The sequence below is a fragment of the Gymnoscopelus braueri genome, assembly GCF_963280865.1.
Source record: "Gymnoscopelus braueri genome assembly, chromosome: 7".
Taxonomy (NCBI): Eukaryota; Metazoa; Chordata; class Actinopteri; order Myctophiformes; family Myctophidae; genus Gymnoscopelus; species Gymnoscopelus braueri.
The window spans coordinates 40,451,667-40,471,947 of NC_137608.1; the positions used below are offsets into that span (position 1 = coordinate 40,451,667).

Here is a 20,281-nt window from a genome sequence, read left to right on the forward strand (position 1 = left end):
GTCGCACTGCGATGCGTTGTGAGCCTGTAGTTCGGCAACGTGTGTGTGTGCGCGCGTGTGTGTGTGTGTGTGTGTGTGTGTGTACGTACATGGGTCTGTGTATGTACATTTGTGGCTGTGAGGGGATTCTCTTGGGGGTTTTAAACCCTATAACCCACCGCAATGCTAACACTGAGCACTGCTAGCTCTGTATTTTCTTCCACAGTCTGCTCTGGCTGTGTCGGTGTGGGAGCAACCCCTATACGCTGTAAAATCCCAAGGGCCCTATTTTCCGCCCGGTGCAATGCAGCGCTAGCGGAAGCACACATGTTAATCCTATAACTTCCGAATTGTGTACAGTAGGTGCCCTTTGCGCCCCTGTTATCTAAATATCAAATGATCGTGCCGATGAATTTAGGCCGGTGGGTGTGTTGGCCCTAAAACAAGGTGTGGTCAAGCTCTCTCCCTCTCTGCCCATGGAAGTGCAACATTGCCTTGGAATAAAACTATATTTGATACACAGAATTATCACTCACACATTCTTGTTATAGAGAACTTTAAATGACAGAAATCTGCTTGTGTTCTGGATTAAACAAAATGGTCTGGTGGGAATTTTAGGGATAACGCAACAACACACCCACCACGGGCACACCTCCAGGCGCAAATAACGGAGTCGGCATAATGTACTGTATAGCGGGTAGTGCGGCCGTAAGATACCGTTTAGGGACAGTGCCTGCTCCCTTGTGCGGGTAGTGCTAAGGGGTAAGGCGCCGCCCAAGATAGGGCCCGACGTATTAAAACCCTGATGTCTGAAAATATTGATTTGAAGATTTTCAAAAATAGCAGATCTACAAGCTCACAACATGTCGCAAGTTGTGAGCTTGATCAGCTGTTGATGGAACCTTTTAAATAGGCCTTAATTTTCACTCACTCACTCTCAAATTAAGGATTCTACTGTGTACTGTAGCTTGGCTGTGGTGTGGCTGTGCCGTGGATTTTCTGGAGAAAGCATGCAGTGAGCACAGCGTAACAGGGAGCCAATGTCTATAAACATGTTTATTGTGTCAATCGCTGTGTGTTTGTACGGTATATTAGAACAACAACAATGGCATTTTGAGAGGCAACAAATTAGCTCCGAAGCTGTGTGCTCCTGTCAGTTGTTAATGTACAGTGCTGTTGGTTTCTGGATGTTACTGTTACTGTTACAACTAGAGCCAGGCTTATATATCGGTTTGGCCGATATATTGCATCATTCAGCTGCTCTAAAATCATGTGGTCCCCACATGATTTTGGGGGGGTCCCCAGATGACCGTGAAGTGACAATTTAAGCCTTCTAAGGACTTCTACATCTACTGTACATGGATCACAATCAGACATCTTTGATAAACGCCAGAAAGAGGCATTCTGAACATTGTTGGAGGCAGAATTGGGATCAGAGAGAGAGAGAGAGAGAGAGAGAGAGAGAGAGAGAGAGAGAGAGAGAGAGAGAGAGAGAGAAGATTGGGAGAAGACGGGTCAGAAAGAAAGTGGTCTGCAGCATTTAGACTTCTATTCTCGTGTATGACGTGGCGTAAATGTTCCCTGAGTGCCGCAGCGAAGGGTCAACATGAGGAAAATACTGTATAAAGTGACGTGATGACATTGGTTGCATGGGAGCTGAACAAAAATAACATTATAAGATCTAATATTGATGATGATGAAGAAGAAGACGACGAATTAGCAGTAGAAGAAGCAGTTGTAGTGCAAGGTGTAGTAGTACACTCTTGCGCTTCTTTTCAGTGTTATCAAATAAGCGAGTGAAGAGAGAACACTGAATGGAACAGAAGAAAAAAGGGATGAACTAGGATCCATAACAAAACCTAGTGCCGTTGGAATGGCGGCCTAAATTGGATGAGAGCTGAGTGAACGGGATTTGAGGGATAGGCCTGTAATTCTGATAATCCCGCTGCAAGAGCACCGAGCTTTCAGATGACACCTTTATTTTAATGGAAACTAAACAATGACTCATGAAGCCATAATGAGACAGCAACCGACAGAGGAGAGAGGAGGGAAATGGTGGGGGTTTTGTACCTTGCTGAAAATGTCTATTAACAATGCTACCTCGAATAATGCTCTGCATGCTCTATATCGTTGCTGTCGGGCAGAAACCTTGTATCTCCTTATCTCAACTTTTAGTTTTCTTTTATAAATGAATGCCAACATTGGAACGCGGGTTCTTCTTTCCATTACCTGAGAATTAATGGTTTTGGACATACACGGTTTCCACCCGACAGGGACGATATATAGAAGCCCTTATAACAGCAAACAAGGAGCTTACTGTGTGTGTGTGCGTGTGTGGGGGTGTGTGTGTGTGTGTGTGTGTGTGTGTGTGTGTGTGTGTGTGTGTGTGTGTGTGTGTGTGTCTGTCTGTGTGTCTGTGTGTGTGTGTGTGTGTGTGTGTGTGCGTGCGTGGTGACTGGGGCCATTTAGCTGAGCTAAGGCGCATGTGATGATTAGCAGCCTAGCCTGTAGCGGCTGTCTGCCGACTGCTGCTGCCCACTCACACACTGAAGCTTACTCATCCACAGACTGTGAGTTGTTCTTGGTCTAACCTCTGCAGACTGCCATTCAGTTCGCATGGTAACCTAGAACAGCACATCTCTGCTGGGAGAGCAGTAAACACCATGCAAAGAAAGAAGCTCCAGGGTATTGCCTTTTGACGTTGACTTGCTGGTCAGCCTTCCAGGCTGCACAAGGCCGCAAGCACGCACTGCCCTCTATGTGCAATTTCAAAATACGTTAGAACTGATTTCCACACTATTGGTATGCAACTCGGATGGTGCATACCAATAGTGACATAGTGTCAACAGCACGGCCATCACACCGTGCATTCGCTCAGCTAACACCTCGTTTGGACGTGCCTCGTGGGGCTCAAGCTCCTGTCCGTGCGCCTGCTTTGTTTTCAAGGGATGTAAAAAGTCATGCATTTATTGTGAAACCGATCTTTTTTTTCCAAAAGACAGGAGTCGGATTCAGACTCGGGTCCACACGGCTCACAAGGAGAATTTGGTCTGTGCACTATAACTGGCTGAGCCACCAGGGCTCGGCATCCAGACGATTTGGTTCGTGATCTGATTTGTTGTACTCAAGGGTGTTGCACGTACAGTCTAGTGTGTGTATTGTGGGCACATGAGTAGGTGTGGTTGTGTGTGTTTGCATGTACACACAATTGCGTCAAAACTGCATCTGTGCGTGTGCATGCGTGCGTTTATGCAACTTCACCCTACGGCAAGAAAGCAGGTTCCTGCGCGCACGCACATGCACACACACACACACACACACACACACATTTTGTCTGCATCATCGCTCTCATGTGCATCACATTTTGTTCTGCAATCATTGTCACACATGCACGCACGCCACCCACGCACGCACAAACACAGTGTGGTTGACTCAGGTCTGTAGTCATTGTGATGAAAACATCGGCCAAAGGAATAAAAGACACAGCGGTGATAGGTGTGTGCAGGACCCTACTTTCACTTCCAGTGTTTTTTTTTACTTTTTGACTTGACCCAATTATTCATAATGCCAATTCCTGATTTCCCTCTTGTACTGTAGTCCCTTGTCACTGCTGACCCTGCTGGTTTGTTAGGGAGGGCGTAGGCCGCGACCCCCCAAAATAATCATATTTGAACTGGGGACCACCCCTCCCTGACAAGCACTTGGAATTGTAGAAGTTGAGGCATTACATTTAGTTTGAGTCGGTTACACAGATAAATATTGTGAAAATAGCCAGTCTACAAGCTCACAGCACCTCGCATGGCTATTCACAATGTTTGCCTCTTTCTTAGGTAATATTTGCCGAATTGGTGTTAAAAAGGTCTGAAAAGTCATTAAATTGTAACTTTAGAAATGTGCAGATAGCCTTTATACACTTATACTCGTATGATGGTTTGTTTACTGTTGAGTGAGAAAACATTGTTGCACATTATGCTAATCATCCGGGGACCCCCCAAAATCATTTGGGGACCCCCTTGGGGATCCTGACCCCCAGTTTGGGAACCATTGGCGTAGGGCAGGCAATCATTTGTCTTCTCTGATACACATGACGCCGTCAGTCCATTTATTTTCACCTGACCAGAGTTTCACCGGAAGGTCGTAAGGCACATGGAGGAACACGCTACTCTTCTCAGTTCAGCTTTGAACTGAGACCAACCTGCATGTAGGAGTCTCTAGCGTAGCAGCAGAGATCTCCCCCTCTAGTCTCCACCCTGCTTCACACCCATAGCCGCGGGAAGACCTTTTAGGTTAGGGGTGCGGTATGCGCACCTCATGCACGCGCGCGCAGAACCGCGAAATTTTTTCGTGGTTCTGGGCGGATTGGGTTCGTTTTTTCCCCAGTTTTTGGTTACTTTATTTCGGTTTTAGGGTTAGTATTAGGGTTAGGTTAGAGTTATGTTATTTCATTCTTATTTTTGCCTGATTTTACCGATTTATTATCTTTGGTACCTGGGGGGAGGGGGGGCGGCCGCGGTACTGTTCACACCTCACACCCTCGAACACCGCCACCCGGAACGCTCCACATAACATAAGTGACATTAACCACTTAAACCCTCTAGTCTTGACCCGAGTTGCAACTGTACTCAGATCGCTTTTGCCATATACACCAAATCTCTTCACCAATGAGCTTGTAGATCTGCTATTTTTGGTGAACGTTCCCCCCCAGAATAGGCCTGCTGGGGCTCAAGTGGTTAATTAGCAGCAGAGTACACTTCTTTTTTTTTTACCCACGATTTTGTAACTCTTTTTCACCCGGTGTCAATTATCTAAGTGATCCTGGGCGCTACACTCCCCCCGCCAGCCTAGGGAGCCCAGAGCCGAGCTCATGCCTCCTTCAATGCATGAGAGCCAACTGACCTTCTTATCACCTGACAGGGGAGAGTTTCCCCGGTACGACGTAGCGCGTGGAAGGAACACGTTATTCCAACCAGTTCCTTTCCCCACCATCATACGCCCCGGCTGTCATGGGGGAGGCAGTATAGCGACCAGGATTGCTACATGTTTTTGTGAGGGTATTACCTACCCTAGGAGACACGGGAGAACATACAAACACCACACAGAGTAGGTCCTTTCGCCAACCCCACCTAGGGTATGGGCGCTGATGACGCAGAGGAGAAGACACGCCCCCAGCGCCCCCAGCGTCCCCGGCGTGAATCGAAACCAGGACCTTCTAGCTGTGAGGCGACAGCACTACCGACTGCGCCACCGTGCCCCCGCACTACACTTATTCCCTTCTCATCACTTCACATCCATGAATACCAAAGATCTTCGTTGAACCATTTCTAAACCATGTACTGGTTAAAAAAGCATTTTGCTGTCTGAAAAAGCAATATAAAAAATAGGAATTAACCACTGATCTGGGCCGAACATTTTGTGAAATATGTGATCTACAGGCTCACAGCACGTCGCAGCGTGACACGTTGTCTCCGGTCAACGTAGTATATAGGGTTTAATGCAGTTAAAATAGCCGATCTACAAGCTCACAATGCGTCGCATTTTCAGCTTGTAGATCTGCTATTTTAAAACGATTTTTATACATTTGAAAACTTGAAATGGGACATTCTGCATGATGAGTACTTTTACTTTTGGTGCATTTAGTACATTTTGATGCCAATACTTTCGTACTTTAACTCAAGTACATTTTGAATTCCAGATTTTTACTTGCAACAGAGTATTTCTATATTGCAGCATTGATACTTTTACTTAAGTAAAGAATGTGAGTATACTTTTTCCACCACTGCTGGAAGCATTGCTATAGAGTTTCACGGCTCAGTCCCCCATTAGAGCAGCCACTGACCAGTGAGCTCCTGAGGCTATCCACTGTTCTCCCACTGAGCAGCAGGGACAGAGTGTTCATCAGCACGGCCTCAGGAGACCTCCTCTGCACAGGTGCGCGTACATCCAGCGTGCAGTGGGAACGTGCTAGTGGGGCTCACAGGGAGCCCGTAGCTGGGTTTCAACACAGGGAGAGCAAGGGAGTGCGGGGAATTAGGCATAAACACTCTATAAATAGAGTCAAGGCAATATGATGCAACCATAAACACGCACCATGGTCATCCCAGGTACTTCTAGGGTAAGCTGTAGCGCGGCTAATTCACTTAATCATTCCACCAGTAAAGTACCATTAGTCCTGTTAGAACCCTGCAGAAGATAATATATATCCACTGACAGAACAGGGGTTTATTTGATCAAATAATTTATCTTAAACCGGCCCGCGGACATTGGCTGCCAGCCGTGACCCACAACTCAACTGACCACTAATACAAAATCAATGTACCTCCCACTCTACCGATGCAGTCGTCTCGCTCTCATGTGCAGGATTGCACACAGCGGTGCCTTCATTCCCTCCACGTTGCACACAATGACTGCTATTAAGTGTCAGGTAAGAATCTTATGAATAAAAGGTATTTGGTATGAAATTATGATGAGGAGGATCTGTCTGTCTGTCTGTCTGTCTGTGCGTTTTCTTTTCTTTTCTTTTTACTGAGAAAACGGTCATCCCTTCTGGGAGGGCCAGGTGGAGAGAGAAGCCATCTTTCGCTTCATTCTGTCCTGACTTCATGCCAAAACCACTCTGTGTGTGTTCTCACATCTGAGACCCTCTCAATCAGGGACCCACTGAGAGAGAGAGCAAGGGAGAGGGAGAGAAACAAAGAGAGAAGGGAAGAGGGAGAGAGAGAGAAAGAGAGAGAGGGTGGGGGGGGAGAGAAAGAGAGAAACAGAGAGGGGGATAGCAAGAGATAGAGAGAGAATCTCAAAAACCTGCCATGAGCACATTAATTCAGATCAAACACAGGCTGCATGTTTGTCTGCACTCTTGGGCCCCAACCAGATAAGCTGATTATGACACAAAATATTACATGCTGTCCTATTTTGTTCTGATCCAGTGTTATCACAATGTACCTGGTAATACAAAGTCACTGACCTATGAAATGTCAAGGTAGACAAAGAAGGATAATTACCGGACAGACAATGGCGATCCTTCAGGAAGCTAAAGGGCGCACGTCTGGCCAATTAGAAATGTTGAAAAACATGATTGGTTTTGATGAAGTAAAACTGAGGTCAAATTATTTCACCTACTGTACATGGTTCATGTTTGAATAACAGGGATAACAGTCAACAATGTTACCATCTACTTGTATGTGTATTTATGTGTATCATCTACAGCGGTGGTTCACAAACTTTTTCATGACCCCCAAAATGATATGTATTTGGCCACGGACCCCCATCTCAAAATATTTTGTTCCAGGGACCCCCAGAAGCAAAGATTTGAGTTACAAATGCTCGCTTAAAAAATATATATTCAAAGAAGAATTGCACACATTTTCACGATTTTTCAAAAATAGCAGATCTACAAGCACATAGCGCGGCACTCGTGCCGTGCTATGAGCTTGTTTATCTGCTATTTTTCAATAGCCAAAGTATAAAAGATGGATAAAGGGGTTAAAATGATTGTGACGCTTTATTAACTAATTTTGCTGGGGACCCCCTGGTACCCCCCCAAGGACCCCTGGGGATCCCCGGACCCCACTTTGAGAACCAATTATCCACAGTACACAGTAAATCGTAGCACATACAGTATCAGACAGTAGGGGCACTTGCATGCTGATTCTGTGCTGGTATTGAAATTCACATCACAGGGATGGCAGCCTTTGAAGTGGAATCGGCTCTAAGTAGCATATGCTGCTCCGGAGGCAAATGCCTCTTGCTTTGCCTCAGATGAAGGTCCTTCCCCCACAGTATGAAAAACTTAACTGCAAGCAAAGACTAATTCCGTGCCGCCACTTCCCTCCCGTCAAAAACAGCAAGACGGTACGTGAGGGGGGGGGGAGAGAGAGAGAGAGAGAGAGAGAGAGAGAGAGAGAGAGAGAGAGAGAGAGAGAGAGAGAGAGAGAGAGAGAGAATGCAGGCTGTAATACTGCAGGTAGAGAGGGCTGTTACTGGATGAAGAAACAGTGATTCCCCTTTGATCCTGTGCCAGACACAGTGTATGCCGTCCAGCCCCACAGGGAAGAGATGTACTGAATGCAAAGAACAGCGTTCCATTCTATTCCATTCATTAAACTCGTGTTGGTATGAGCTGATTATTGAAGTCCCTTTCATCAGACAGCAAAACAGGATGCAAAACCTACCTCACTCGAAAAAGAACCCCGTAGACTGCTATGTTGCGACAGGAAGAATCTACTCTGTTTCTTTTGTTTTGGAGCTTGAGATAAATGGGTCTGCAGAATGCTGGCAGTAGACCCAAACTCAGCACCAGGCTTCAATATTCTACAATTTAGCCAAACCCCCCATTATTCACCAAAGTTTCCATCACTCTGGGTTCCCACCCAGACAGCCAACAACTCCCATTATCGGTACCATGCCAGAGAGGTAATACCGGACCTGTTACACAGTAGTTATGTGTCTGTAATAGTTTGTCTAGACTCTAATGGATTAGTAAGCTAAATGCAATTTATTTTGGCATATTATTCTTATTTTATTCATCTATTTATCTTACCAACTACTAAGCTAATTACAAAGCTCATTAGTATAAATAAATAGTAAAATACTAATAATTATCTTCATTTCTTACGTTGTGGTCATAACACCTGGGCTGGTAGCCAGACAAGCTGAACTTTCACATTGGAGCGAAAGGGTGTGGGTGCCCTGTGTCCTGTAATGAGAGACAGGTGGTGCCTAGGAGGAGATAAAGAGGCTACACTTTCACCCGCACAGGATCCTGGCACAATCACAGTAGAAACAGACGTCACCGCCAACCCATCTGGATGCTCTCTTAACTCACACTCAATTACTGGCCATTACATGGATGAAGGACACACCCAGCACCTAAACCCTTCAAGTGCCAAATCACACAATTCGACGGGAAATGGAAGCCGCATGGATTGGACACAGACTGATCTAATTCTGCTCCGATAGCATCACACTGTGTGTGGAGGTTTATCGTTGTGCCTTGAAGAAAATCTCAGGTAATGAATTGATGCAACATAGTAATAACGGTACACTTCCCTCTGTGGTGCTTCCAGTAATTTCTTTTATCTGTGCATCAGGAGGCCAAACGGAGAGTGACAGAAGTGCCTAGACACTTAAGTTAATGGGGCAAAACGTCCACAAAACATAAAAAAAAGAAGTCACACAGGTTTTCACACACACTATGGTCCGTGGACACTATATGGTCACATGCATACAGTACAGTAGGGCTGCAACAGTTAATTGAACTAATGGATTTAATCTATTACTGTATATAGATATATAAAAATAAATGATGATTTTTCTTTTCTTTTTTTCTGGTGAACGTTACAGGAGTGTATGGTGTGTGATATGAAATCCAATCTTATCATAATGAACACAATCAATATTTAGCTAACATCAAAATGTTTCAGTTTTGCATGGAAGGGGGGGAAACAGTCCATTACATTTTTCATTACATTATTATATTATATTATGTGGCATTTCTTTTGTTTGTCCGCTTATTAGTAATTATTTCTAGGCTTGAGTAGTTTGTAGTCAATTGAATATACTGTAACACAATACACAGACATAATACTACAGTATGTTGTTTGTACACGTTGTATGTACCATGAAGTATATAGAACAACACATTCTCACAGATAGTCGTCAGTTATTGCCGCTCTATCATTTTCACTCCCTATTGCGTCACTATAGAACAACTAAAAGGCAGGTATTGGAGCTTCAAATAGTACTTAAATCGAGCTTTGGCCAGCTGCCTCGGTAGCTTGCCCCTGGTAGCATCGCATGATCACCTCTGGTGATCGAATCCCACCGTGGGTACGTCTTTTCTTTCTCCGCATAGTTTTTGTGGGGTTAGGGTTAGGATTAAGGTTAGGTTTAGGCATATTTTTGTGAAGTTAGTATGGCATCCCGTCCCGTCAGGGCTACTGATAGAGCGGCAAAATGTGACGCCTTGAGAGTGAGAACGGGTTAATATACACACACACACCACGCACACGCACACGCACACACACACACACACACACACACACACACACACACACACACACATTGCAGCCCTACATGAGAGTGGAACAAATGAGGAGGTGTCCCCGTCGAGGCACAATTGAAAACAAATAGGTTATATTTTCTACAGCAGTCCTGTAACTCCGGGGTGGATGAGAATTGCAAATCTGAATCAAATTTTCTCTCCTGCTGTTTTCCCATAAGCCACGGGGAACTGCAATCAGCAGCCCTCCACTGGCAGACCAAATTCAGCTGGTATTGTATAAGCCTATGTGATCTCACTCATGTTACAAATAAAAGAGATGATTATCATCAAGGGAAACATTCTCGTCAGCCATATGCTGGCCGATGTGATTTGAGATTAATGTGAAGAGGTATATCCTGGAACTCGGGACCACCGGCGGAATAGAGAGCCAGTCAGAGTCACATGCAGTGGTGGAAAAAGTACAATGCATTGTGAGCTTGTAGATCGGCTATTTTCAAATGGCTGAAATGTATATAGGGCTGAAGTAGTTAATGTATGTTTTGTAATAATAATCAAAATCTACAAAGTAACTAGTAACTAAAGTGTTCAAATAATTGTAGTGGAGTAAAAGTATCTGAAATATAGTGGAGTAGAAGTAAAAGTACAGAAAATTGGAAATACTCCAGGAAAGTAAAAATACCTCAAAATTGTACTTAAGTACAGTACTTGAGTAAATCTACTTCAGTTACTTTCCACCACTGGTCACATGCGTGTGTCATCGCTGTGCATTAGCATATAAACAACAGTCCGGAACTAGACGGAGGTCTCTGCCGCAGCCACCAAGCCACTTGATTGTCAATATGCTTCACCGGTCCCTCATCCAGAGGGATAAGAGAGAGAGAGGGAACTGACAGAACCCTGATTCCCTCGCAGTCACGGAGAGAATAAACAGCAGAGAAACAAGACCCCTGCCTGCCAATCAATCACCTGTCTCTACCATTTCATTCTCAAACAGTTCTGTCTCGTCTTTTCCGAGAAATGGTTTGAAGAGACTGATAAGAGCGGCGGGGTCAGATTGGGGGGGTAGTAGAAAAGGGCTAGAACGGTTTCATATTATGTAAAGAACAATGTCAACCTAACAGTAGACTTTGTTTTTTGTTTTGTTTTTCAGCATTAAACTAATTCAGCTCTTCTGAATGCATCCAAACACTGAGGTTAATCCCGAAAGCATGAAAGTCATTGTTTTTGTGTTAATCAATTTCAAACTGTGATGCTTGCTGTGTGACCACTGTGCTTCTCACACTCTTTGTGACTGTGTATGGTTCAGTCTGATTTAATGCCCTCTCTCTCTCTCTCTCACACACAAAAAGGTGACAGCATTTCTCTCTGAGAACACAGGACCCACCTGACCTGATTGAGAGCAGAGCAATATGACTCATTTTCCCATACAGAGAATATTAGTGGATTACAATTAAAATGTGTGCGTGCGTGTGTGCGTGTGCGTGCGTGCGTGCGTGCGTGCGTGCGTGCGTGCGTGCGTGCGTGCGTGCGTGCGTGCGTGCGTGCGTGCGTGCGTGCGTGCGTGCGTGCGTGTGTGCTTTCTGGGAGAAGCTGTGGTTGTTTAGACCATTCATCTCATCTGCCGCCAGTCAGCAGGGGGGAGTGGCAATCTATACAGTAGTGTGATACTGGAACTCACAATGAATGTCTGTGTCCTCATAACACTGGTGCTATAACCCTGTTTACAAAGGCTGCACAGAGCAGCCATGGATTGTTATCATGTTGACTTTTCATAGCTCAGTAGTGACTAGTGTTGGCTTACACGGTATAACAAACAGCATAGCCTATGCCATTTGGCAGTGGTGGCAAAAGTACTCAAATGTTTTACTTAAGTAAAAGTATCAATACTGCAAACGTAGAAGTACTCTGTTACAAGGAATAAAACATTTATTTGAGTAAAAGTACAAAAGTATTGGTATCAAAATATACTTAAAGTACTAAAATGTTTGAAAATATCAGATCTACAAGCTTACAACGCGCGTGTAGATCGGCTATTTTCAAATAGCCTATGTATAAGATAGGGATAAAGTCTATTAATCTGTGTTTTACTATATAATAATTTATATCTGCCAAGTAACTAGTAACTAATGCTTTCAAATAATTGCAGTGGAGTAAAAGTACAATATTTGCCTCTGAGACGTAGTGGAGTAGAAAATACCTCAAAAGTGTACTTAAGTACAGTACTTGAGTAAATGTACTTAGTTCCTTTACAGTCATGCTTTATGGTTCAATGAAAGCATGCTTATTACACGTACACTAACCTCTAAACCCCTAATTCTGATATCTTAATACACAGACGTGCCATGCTCCCCATTGAGCTTGATTTAACCAATTAAGCACAATTTACATTTCGACACACGCCGGTGACAGCGTCAACTGAGAAATCATTTCTGTCAGGCAGAACCCTCTTATCACCATATTTTAACCTTTTATGTTTTTTTTTCATAAATGAATGCCCTAGTTCGTCATACTACAGTGTGTCGCATAAAAGTAGCAAAAATAGCATATCTACAAGCTCAAAACGTGTCATATATCGCATTGTGTTTTGAGCGTGTCGATTATTTTATTTGAATCCTGAAAAGTAACAGTTTGGGACATTTTACTCGGTCAAACGAGGACACCATTCACAGTCACACAGTGGTCACTGCATCACAGTTTGAAAATTGATCTCAGATGTGATTGTTTTTTTTCTCACTCCTTACCATCTGCTGAATTAACACAAAAACAATGACTTTCATACTTTCATTGTCCTCGACCACAGAAACTTGTGCCATGTCAAGGTCCTCTGTGTTCTGCCTTTTAATGCTCCGTGTGGAGAACGCGTGGTTTTGGTTCTCGACACAGACCATTGATTAACCTATTAAGACAGGAGGCCGATTCCACTAATGCTTTCTAAATCAGTAGTTCTCAAACCTTTTTTTTGTGCCAAGGACCCCTCAAATGATATATATATGGCCCCCGGACCGCCCATCTGAACATGTTTGGTGCCAGGCACCCCCAGAAAAGAAGATTTGTGTTAAAAAAATGTGTCAACCACTCAAAAATACTGCAATGTACGAGCTCGTGGCACGGCACGAAGTGACACGCTGTGAGCTTGTAGATCTTTTGAAAAGCCAACGCTACAATCTAAAATGACACGGATGCTTTCCCGGTTTTAATGGATTAAAAGGCATTTTTTTATGTGTGTGGATTTGAGCTTTCTTAGAAGTCACAAATCCTGGGAGCAGTTTCCATTACATACACTGAAGGCACCCGTCAGGATGCTCTGGGCATCAACATGCATGTGGCATCGCAACCATATGGCATTGTCTATCATGCATGACTTTTAATCACTTAACCCTTTAAGGCCGGGAAGGGAACGCATGTGTGTCATTTTAAGATTTCTTTGGCTATTAAAAAATAGCAGATACACAAGCTCATAGCGCGGCACCGAGTGCCGCACTATGAGCTTGTAGATCTGCTATTTTTAGAAAAATCTTGAAAATTTGTGCAAATCGTTTTTAACTCAAATCTTTGCTTCTGGGGGTCCCTGGAACAAAATATTTTTAGATGGGAGGGGGTCCGCGGACAAATACATATTATTTTGGGGGTCCTAGACATGAAAAAAGTTTGAAAACCATTGAAAATATAGCAAACATAAGTTTAAAAATAAAATAAAAAAATTAGGAAAAATTTAGAAGACATTTATAAAATCCCCAGAAGCAAAGATTTGAGTTCAAAACTTTCGCTTTAAAAAAGTATATATATTCAAACTAAAGATTTGCACACATTTTCGCGATAAAAAAAAAGCAGATATACAAGCTCATATCTATGAGCTTGTGTATCTCCTATTTTTATAGAGCCAAATAAATCTTAAAATGACACAGATGCGTTCCCGGTCTTAAAGGGTTAAAGTCGATGTTATACAAGTTGGGCATACAATGTGCTCGGGTGGCGCAGCGGTGAAGTGCCTGGCCTGCCACCGCATAGGTTGTGGGTTCGAATCTACTGTGTGGTGCATTCAGCTTTGTCGAGCATTTATACGAATATACAATTGGCCCGTGTTCGGGGGAGGGAAGCGGCGGGTGATATCAACTCCTACGGAGTGGGGGCGGCACCTGTCAGCGGGGAGTGTCGAGCGGGAGGAGTAGCACGAAGGCTCTACCTCCTCCCCATTGGGGCTCCTCACTGGCAGGTGAGTCAACACAAATGTGTGTGGGGAGAAATCAATTGGCAAAACGACTTGTGAGAAAAAGGGGTAAAAAGCGCCCCAAAAAATAAATACACTTTATGCTGTACTTATGTAAATTAACTCACAGTGGCCTCTCCCTACCAGATCTGCTCTAATCCTTAAAACACTTGAATAAAGCTCTTACTTGTAAAACAAACAAACAAACAAACCAGCACTGCTCTCTCTGACCATTAAAAAAAGGCAAAGAGATTGAGGTCAATGAACAGCCACTAGATGAGTGCTGTAATAATAACAACAACACAAAGAGCAAGTGAAATGGACACATTGAATTGGTATCCCAAGACGTTTTAAACCTTCAAATATAATTATCACCTCCTGCGTCGTTAGCGTGTTACCCGGGAGACAGCCCATTAGGGCTTCAGTGCACGTGTAGCTCTTTGTAACTTAACTGTAATAAGAGCACGCTACGCCATTAGAGACAATGAGAACTGGCCGAATGGACCCCGTTGGCCGTTTACAATCCACAGAGTACATCCACAACACGTGAGAACTCAACCATCTACTGTACGGTAGTTACTTAAGCCCTGTACCCTTCGTTGAACAGAGTCCCCCAGGGGTCTATACTAGGCCCCCTCCTTTTTACCTCTAACAAATCTCTTCGCCGAAAATAGGCGATCTACAGGATCACAACGAGCTTGTAGATCGGGAAACTTTGGTCGGACTTGGTAGGGTTCACGTGGTTAAGAGGTAGCGCTACGTGCAGGAAGATGGCTGACAACAGAGGACAGAGCGTATCATCCTGTCTTGTTCCTCTGACCCCGCTGACCTGTTTTCACACTTCAATACACTGAGGAGAAGCCCTGCTGCATGCTAACAGCCATCCACGGCACCTGGGGTCTCCGCCAGACAGACTGATAAAAATGTGGTATGCAACAACAAATAAATCAACGCTGCAGTGCAGACTCCTTTAGTTTGGGAGAGAGGAGATGGGAGAGAAGGACAACAACGCTGGGACAAGAGACAGACAAGGAGAGACAAGGGAGACAGACGGAGAGGGAGGAAAAGAGAGCGACTTGAAAGAGAGAGAGAGTGACACAGGACGAGGGGAGACATAGTCATAGACACACAATGACAAAATAGAGAGGAGATGAGAGAGAAAGGGAAAGAGAGAATGACAGACATAGAGACAGAGCGAGAGAGAGAGAAAATATGGGCTGGAATGTGATGGTAGTAGCTGGCCCTGCCCTGCAGCCCAGCGCCTGAATGAACAGCGTTGCGTAATGGGACTGCTTAGTGTGAACCACAGCAGCCAGGGCCTGAGCCCAGGCAGCCAAAGAGACCACTACAGCCTTCTGGGGAAGAGGAGTTATGTCAGCCGATGCACACACGCACATACGCACGCGCACACACACACAAACGCACGCTCACTCGCACATATGCATACACGCACGCACACATGCACGCACGCTCACTCGCACACACACACACACACACAAACGCTCACTCGCACACACATGCATACACGCACGCATGCACGTACGCACGTACGCTCACTCGCACACACACACACACACACACACACACACACACACACACACACACACACACACACACACACACACACACACACACACACACACACACACACACACACACACACACACACACACACACACACACACACACACACACACACACACACACACACACACACACACACACACACACGCACGATGAGACAGCCTTGTTTTGACACCATGTGCTAGAAGTAGCATATTGTTAATAGGAAAAAACTGAGTGCCAGTCAAATCCAGACTGGCATGAGAGAGGGAGAGAGATCAAATATTCCCCTGCAACTGTGGACGGGCCTGGGTGCTGAATGACGACCGGGGGAGGGGGGGTGGGCGTGTGGTAAATAAAAGTACAATGTAAAAAAAAAAAGCCAGTTCTTGTGATTGTGATCTCACCTGACACCCGTGCTTTAGCGCGAGGGCCATGCAGCCGCTATCGGATAAAATAAAGCAACTGCATTCAATTAAGAGCGGGCATGAGTAACTTTTTCAGATCGGTTATGTAATCCTCAGCCTTCGAGGTCCCTCCGTACGTTAGGAAAATGGCGGCGGGCCCGGGCAGGCTTGTGTTTTCTGCTGCACACATACATGACCATTAATCACGCTCCGTCTCTCTGCTCTTTTCACCATTTTCCAGAGAGAAGCAGATTGGCCCGAGGGCAGAGGACCTACAGCACTGCAGCACGTGCAGACCGGACCTCGGCATCACTAGAAAATGTCACACAGCGTTAGCTCACTCACTGGAGGGCAGCCTACAGTGACAACCACGGCATGGGGATCATGAGGACATTCTATAAATGGCCACTTTACACCCAGTTCTTTAACCCATTGAGACCGGGAACGCATCAGTGTCATTTTTTGATTTATTTGGTTATTCAAAAATAGAAGATATACAAGCTTGTATATCTGCTATTTTTGAAAATCTGTGCAAATCTTGTTTTTTTAAGGTTGTTTTTGTTGTTTTTTAAAGCGAACATTTGTAACTCAAATCTTTGCTTCTGGGGGATTCTACAAATGTCTTCTAAATCCTAACAGTTTTCTGAAACACTTATGTTGTTATAATATCAGTGGTGCTCAAACGTTTTCATGTCAAGGACCCCCCAAGATTATATGTATTTGGCTGCGGACCCCCATCACAAAATATGTTGTTCCAGAAGCAAATATTTGAGTAAAACATTTTTGCTAAAAAATATATATATTCAAGGATTTGCAGACATTTTCAAGATTCAAATAAAATAGCAGATCTACAAGCTCATAGCGAGGCGCTCATAGCGAGGCACTCAGTGCCGCGCTATGAGCTTGTAGATCTGCTATTTTTGAATAGCCCAAAGTATGAAATAATGGTTGAAGTGGTTACACTAGATGCGTTCCCGGTTTTAATGGGTTATGTATGCCATGTCCGTTGATTCATGTCATTGACGCGTCGCTCACTCTGCCGAAATAGGCTCCTACATTTCAAAAGTGTCATTTAGGTCTTGACTCATCGTCTCTCTCAGTCGCACTTAACCACTACTCGTATGATGAATAGCAAGCGCTTTTTGAATAATAGGAAATCTTTGTACATTTATGCCCAAAGAGTGCAGGTTGAAAGTAGTTAAACGTGGTGGATACATGTAAAATGCACTTCTGAAGCCCCCCGTCAAGGAACATCTGTTGCCTGGATGGATGAATGTATAACGCACATTCTGGGGTTTAAAAGTACAAAGAAACACCAGCTGCATTGCCAGCGCTGGTGGGAACCACAGAGAATAGTATGTAGCATGTAGGTATTCCCGGAGCAGGCAGGGGAGGCACAGATAGAGCAGGTACAGTGCAGCAAGTTGCCTACAGGAATTCTATGCATCGAAGGCACATCAAAGAATGCATCTCTCTCTCTCTCTCTCTCTCCCTCCCTCTCCCTCTCCCTCTCTCTCTCTCGCTGGAGAAAAGACTTCTGCAGGGTGTGTTGGAGTGTGAGTCATCGCCAGTGCAGGGAGAGAGAGAGAGAGAGAGGGAGAGAGAAAGAGAAGTGGAGAGAGGCATTCTTTAAATCAAAGGCCGTGCTTACAGCAGCAATGCAGCAGGGAAACACCCTAAGCTGGAATTAAACCCTTTAAAAAGGGCTTGGATAGGATCTGGCGCAAACATCAAGCAGCAGCATAGGTAATGCATTGGACTCCTCCCAGGTGATACAAGCTAGGCTCTGTGTTATGTAACAGCAGGGTACCGCTGTGTGCCATGAAAACCACGGCTTATAAGGGCTGCAGTGATGATGGTCAAAATCAAATATCATTATTTATTTCTTAGCTTTTAACCCCATTTTCTCCCCAATTTAGTTGTTATTAGGGATGGGACGATATGAAAATTTAAATAATTGCGATTTACAATATTATCGCGATAATCAAAAATATGCTTAAAACTCTTAAAATGCCACTTTTGTAAACCACTTCTTGAACCCCAGAATTCCATAGTCTGGAGTGGAACGTTTGCCAAAAATAGCAGATCTACAAGCTCACAATGCGTCGCAGCATTGTGAGCTTTTAGATTGGCTATTTTTGTCAAAGAGATTCATAGAGTGAAAAAAAGACTGTATCAAGTACGTTCTTTACAGGTGCATTTGGCCAATTCTAGAGGGTTTAAGTGGTACCGGATATGCACCTCTGCAAAGGTGAATTGATCCCAGTGTATGACGGTGGACAATTTATATCTCTGCGATACGATTAATGTGATTTTTTTATCACGATAAACGATAATAACGATTATCGTCCCATCCCTAGTTGTTATGCCAATGAATTCCTCCCCACACACATATCTGTGTGTTGTCACTGCTGTTGTATCCTACTGGCTCACCTGCCAGTGAGGAGCCCCTCAGTAATCATCAGTAATGCCTATAATAATAAATCATTGGGTAAAGGCAATAGAACAGCTATAGGACACTCCTTGGCCTTAACAACCAGGAAAACAACGTGCTACCACACGATATTACAATATCGGAAAATCTAGTCTCATATCACAATATCGATATAACATGAATATATTGTCCAGCCCTATACCACAACGTGAGCAAGTCATCAGACAGTGTGTATAAGGCTGGGCCGCGGCTTCAGCTTACTGTTTCAATAATGGTGACTTTCCATTGACACCCCTGATCATGTTACTGTAATGACGACACAGGCCTGCATGTACCGAAGTACCTTCACAACAACACACAAGGTAAATGACTGGCTACAGACTGCAGGGCAAAATACTCTTTCAGTTGCCAATATTTATTTGATTGTCTGCATTATTGAAGGAGCAACAACATATTAAATCATACAAATATCTGTAATTTATCAATTCTTAGTGGCAATTCTTTTTAATTCTGTAAGACGTAAGGATGTCGTTTAAACTGACGAAAGGCAGCATGCCAGCAGTTTTTTCTGTGTTATTGCAGAGTGAATGGACAGTGCTCAAGGAGGACAGTAATGGAGCCAGTGAATTAGGTTGGCAACTCTTACCATAATAATACATTGCATCATAAAAACACAAGCTGCCACAATTCAATTCAATCTGCTTTCACTCCCTCCCATCATCACTGCCTTCTCTCCAACTCTCTCACCAACACTCTACTGTACTGTATAGAACAGATAAACTCAATATACAAAAGTCTCATTTTTTCCTACATGGTTGTTGAATTAAAGTCGCATTGTTTGTTTATCTCCATGAGAAATGTCTTGAGTGGGGAAAATAAAACATTTCGGGATATATAAAGCATCGTCTGCGAACCAGATATACGAAAGACACTACATTTCAACATTAGAAGACACTCTAAATTGACTTGAAAGTGAAGACAACAATACATTTCTGCACCACAGCACAGGTTCGAGATGAAAGAATGAAGGCGTACTGTACATCTACAGTATGCTGGATACAACCAAACAAAACATAGCTACTGTATATTTCCCAAGCATTCTCTCGCTATATAGCCTTACCTTCTCCCACACACAGACAGTGCAGGACTGAAAAACGAGTTCCCTCATTTCCAGCGAAACAACGAGAACCTAACAGCGAGCATCCAGTCTTACACAGAGGGCTGTCGGGACCAGAGGCGAGAGATACCTGCTCCTCTCAACAGAAGTCTGACACCGCGCGCCGCGCGAGACTGCAACCCAATCCCAGAACTTGGGCTGAAGCACCGGCATCATGGTGCTACCCGAGCCTGCCGATTGAATTACAGCACGCTGCCTAGCTCTTTCTAGCTCTTTCAGGCACCCGGTAACACACCGCCCCCTGCTAGGAACAGACTCTAACTGATAGACTGTGTGTTTGACACAGTAAATGAATATGGAGAGACACACTGCCAGCATACCAACGCGTCCAAGTGCTTGAGAGGATATCATTGCCATCCAACTGTTTATGAGCTCTTCAGCAAGCAATACAGTAACAAAGCGCCAAAGCACTTTCACAATACAAGCAGTAAAGGCCACCGCTTTTACCAGCTGTCATTTCGATATGCTTCAGCAAAGTATAGAATACATTATAAATGCTATATACTGTCTG

General features: G+C 44.2%; 1 protein-coding gene across 1 annotated transcript in view; it reads right to left on the reverse strand.

Moving 5' to 3' along the window:
* The window catches only part of rimbp2b (RIMS binding protein 2b), a 92,068-nt gene extending 72,267 nt beyond the window's left edge, over positions 1-19,801 (reverse strand). The window contains exon 1 of the mRNA XM_080433902.1: positions 19,714-19,801. Coding sequence (XP_080290028.1) covers positions 19,714-19,761 — 48 coding nt within the window. The 5' untranslated portion in view covers positions 19,762-19,801. The remainder of the gene's footprint in view (positions 1-19,713) is intronic.
* Between the last annotated feature and the right edge of the window lie 480 nt (positions 19,802-20,281).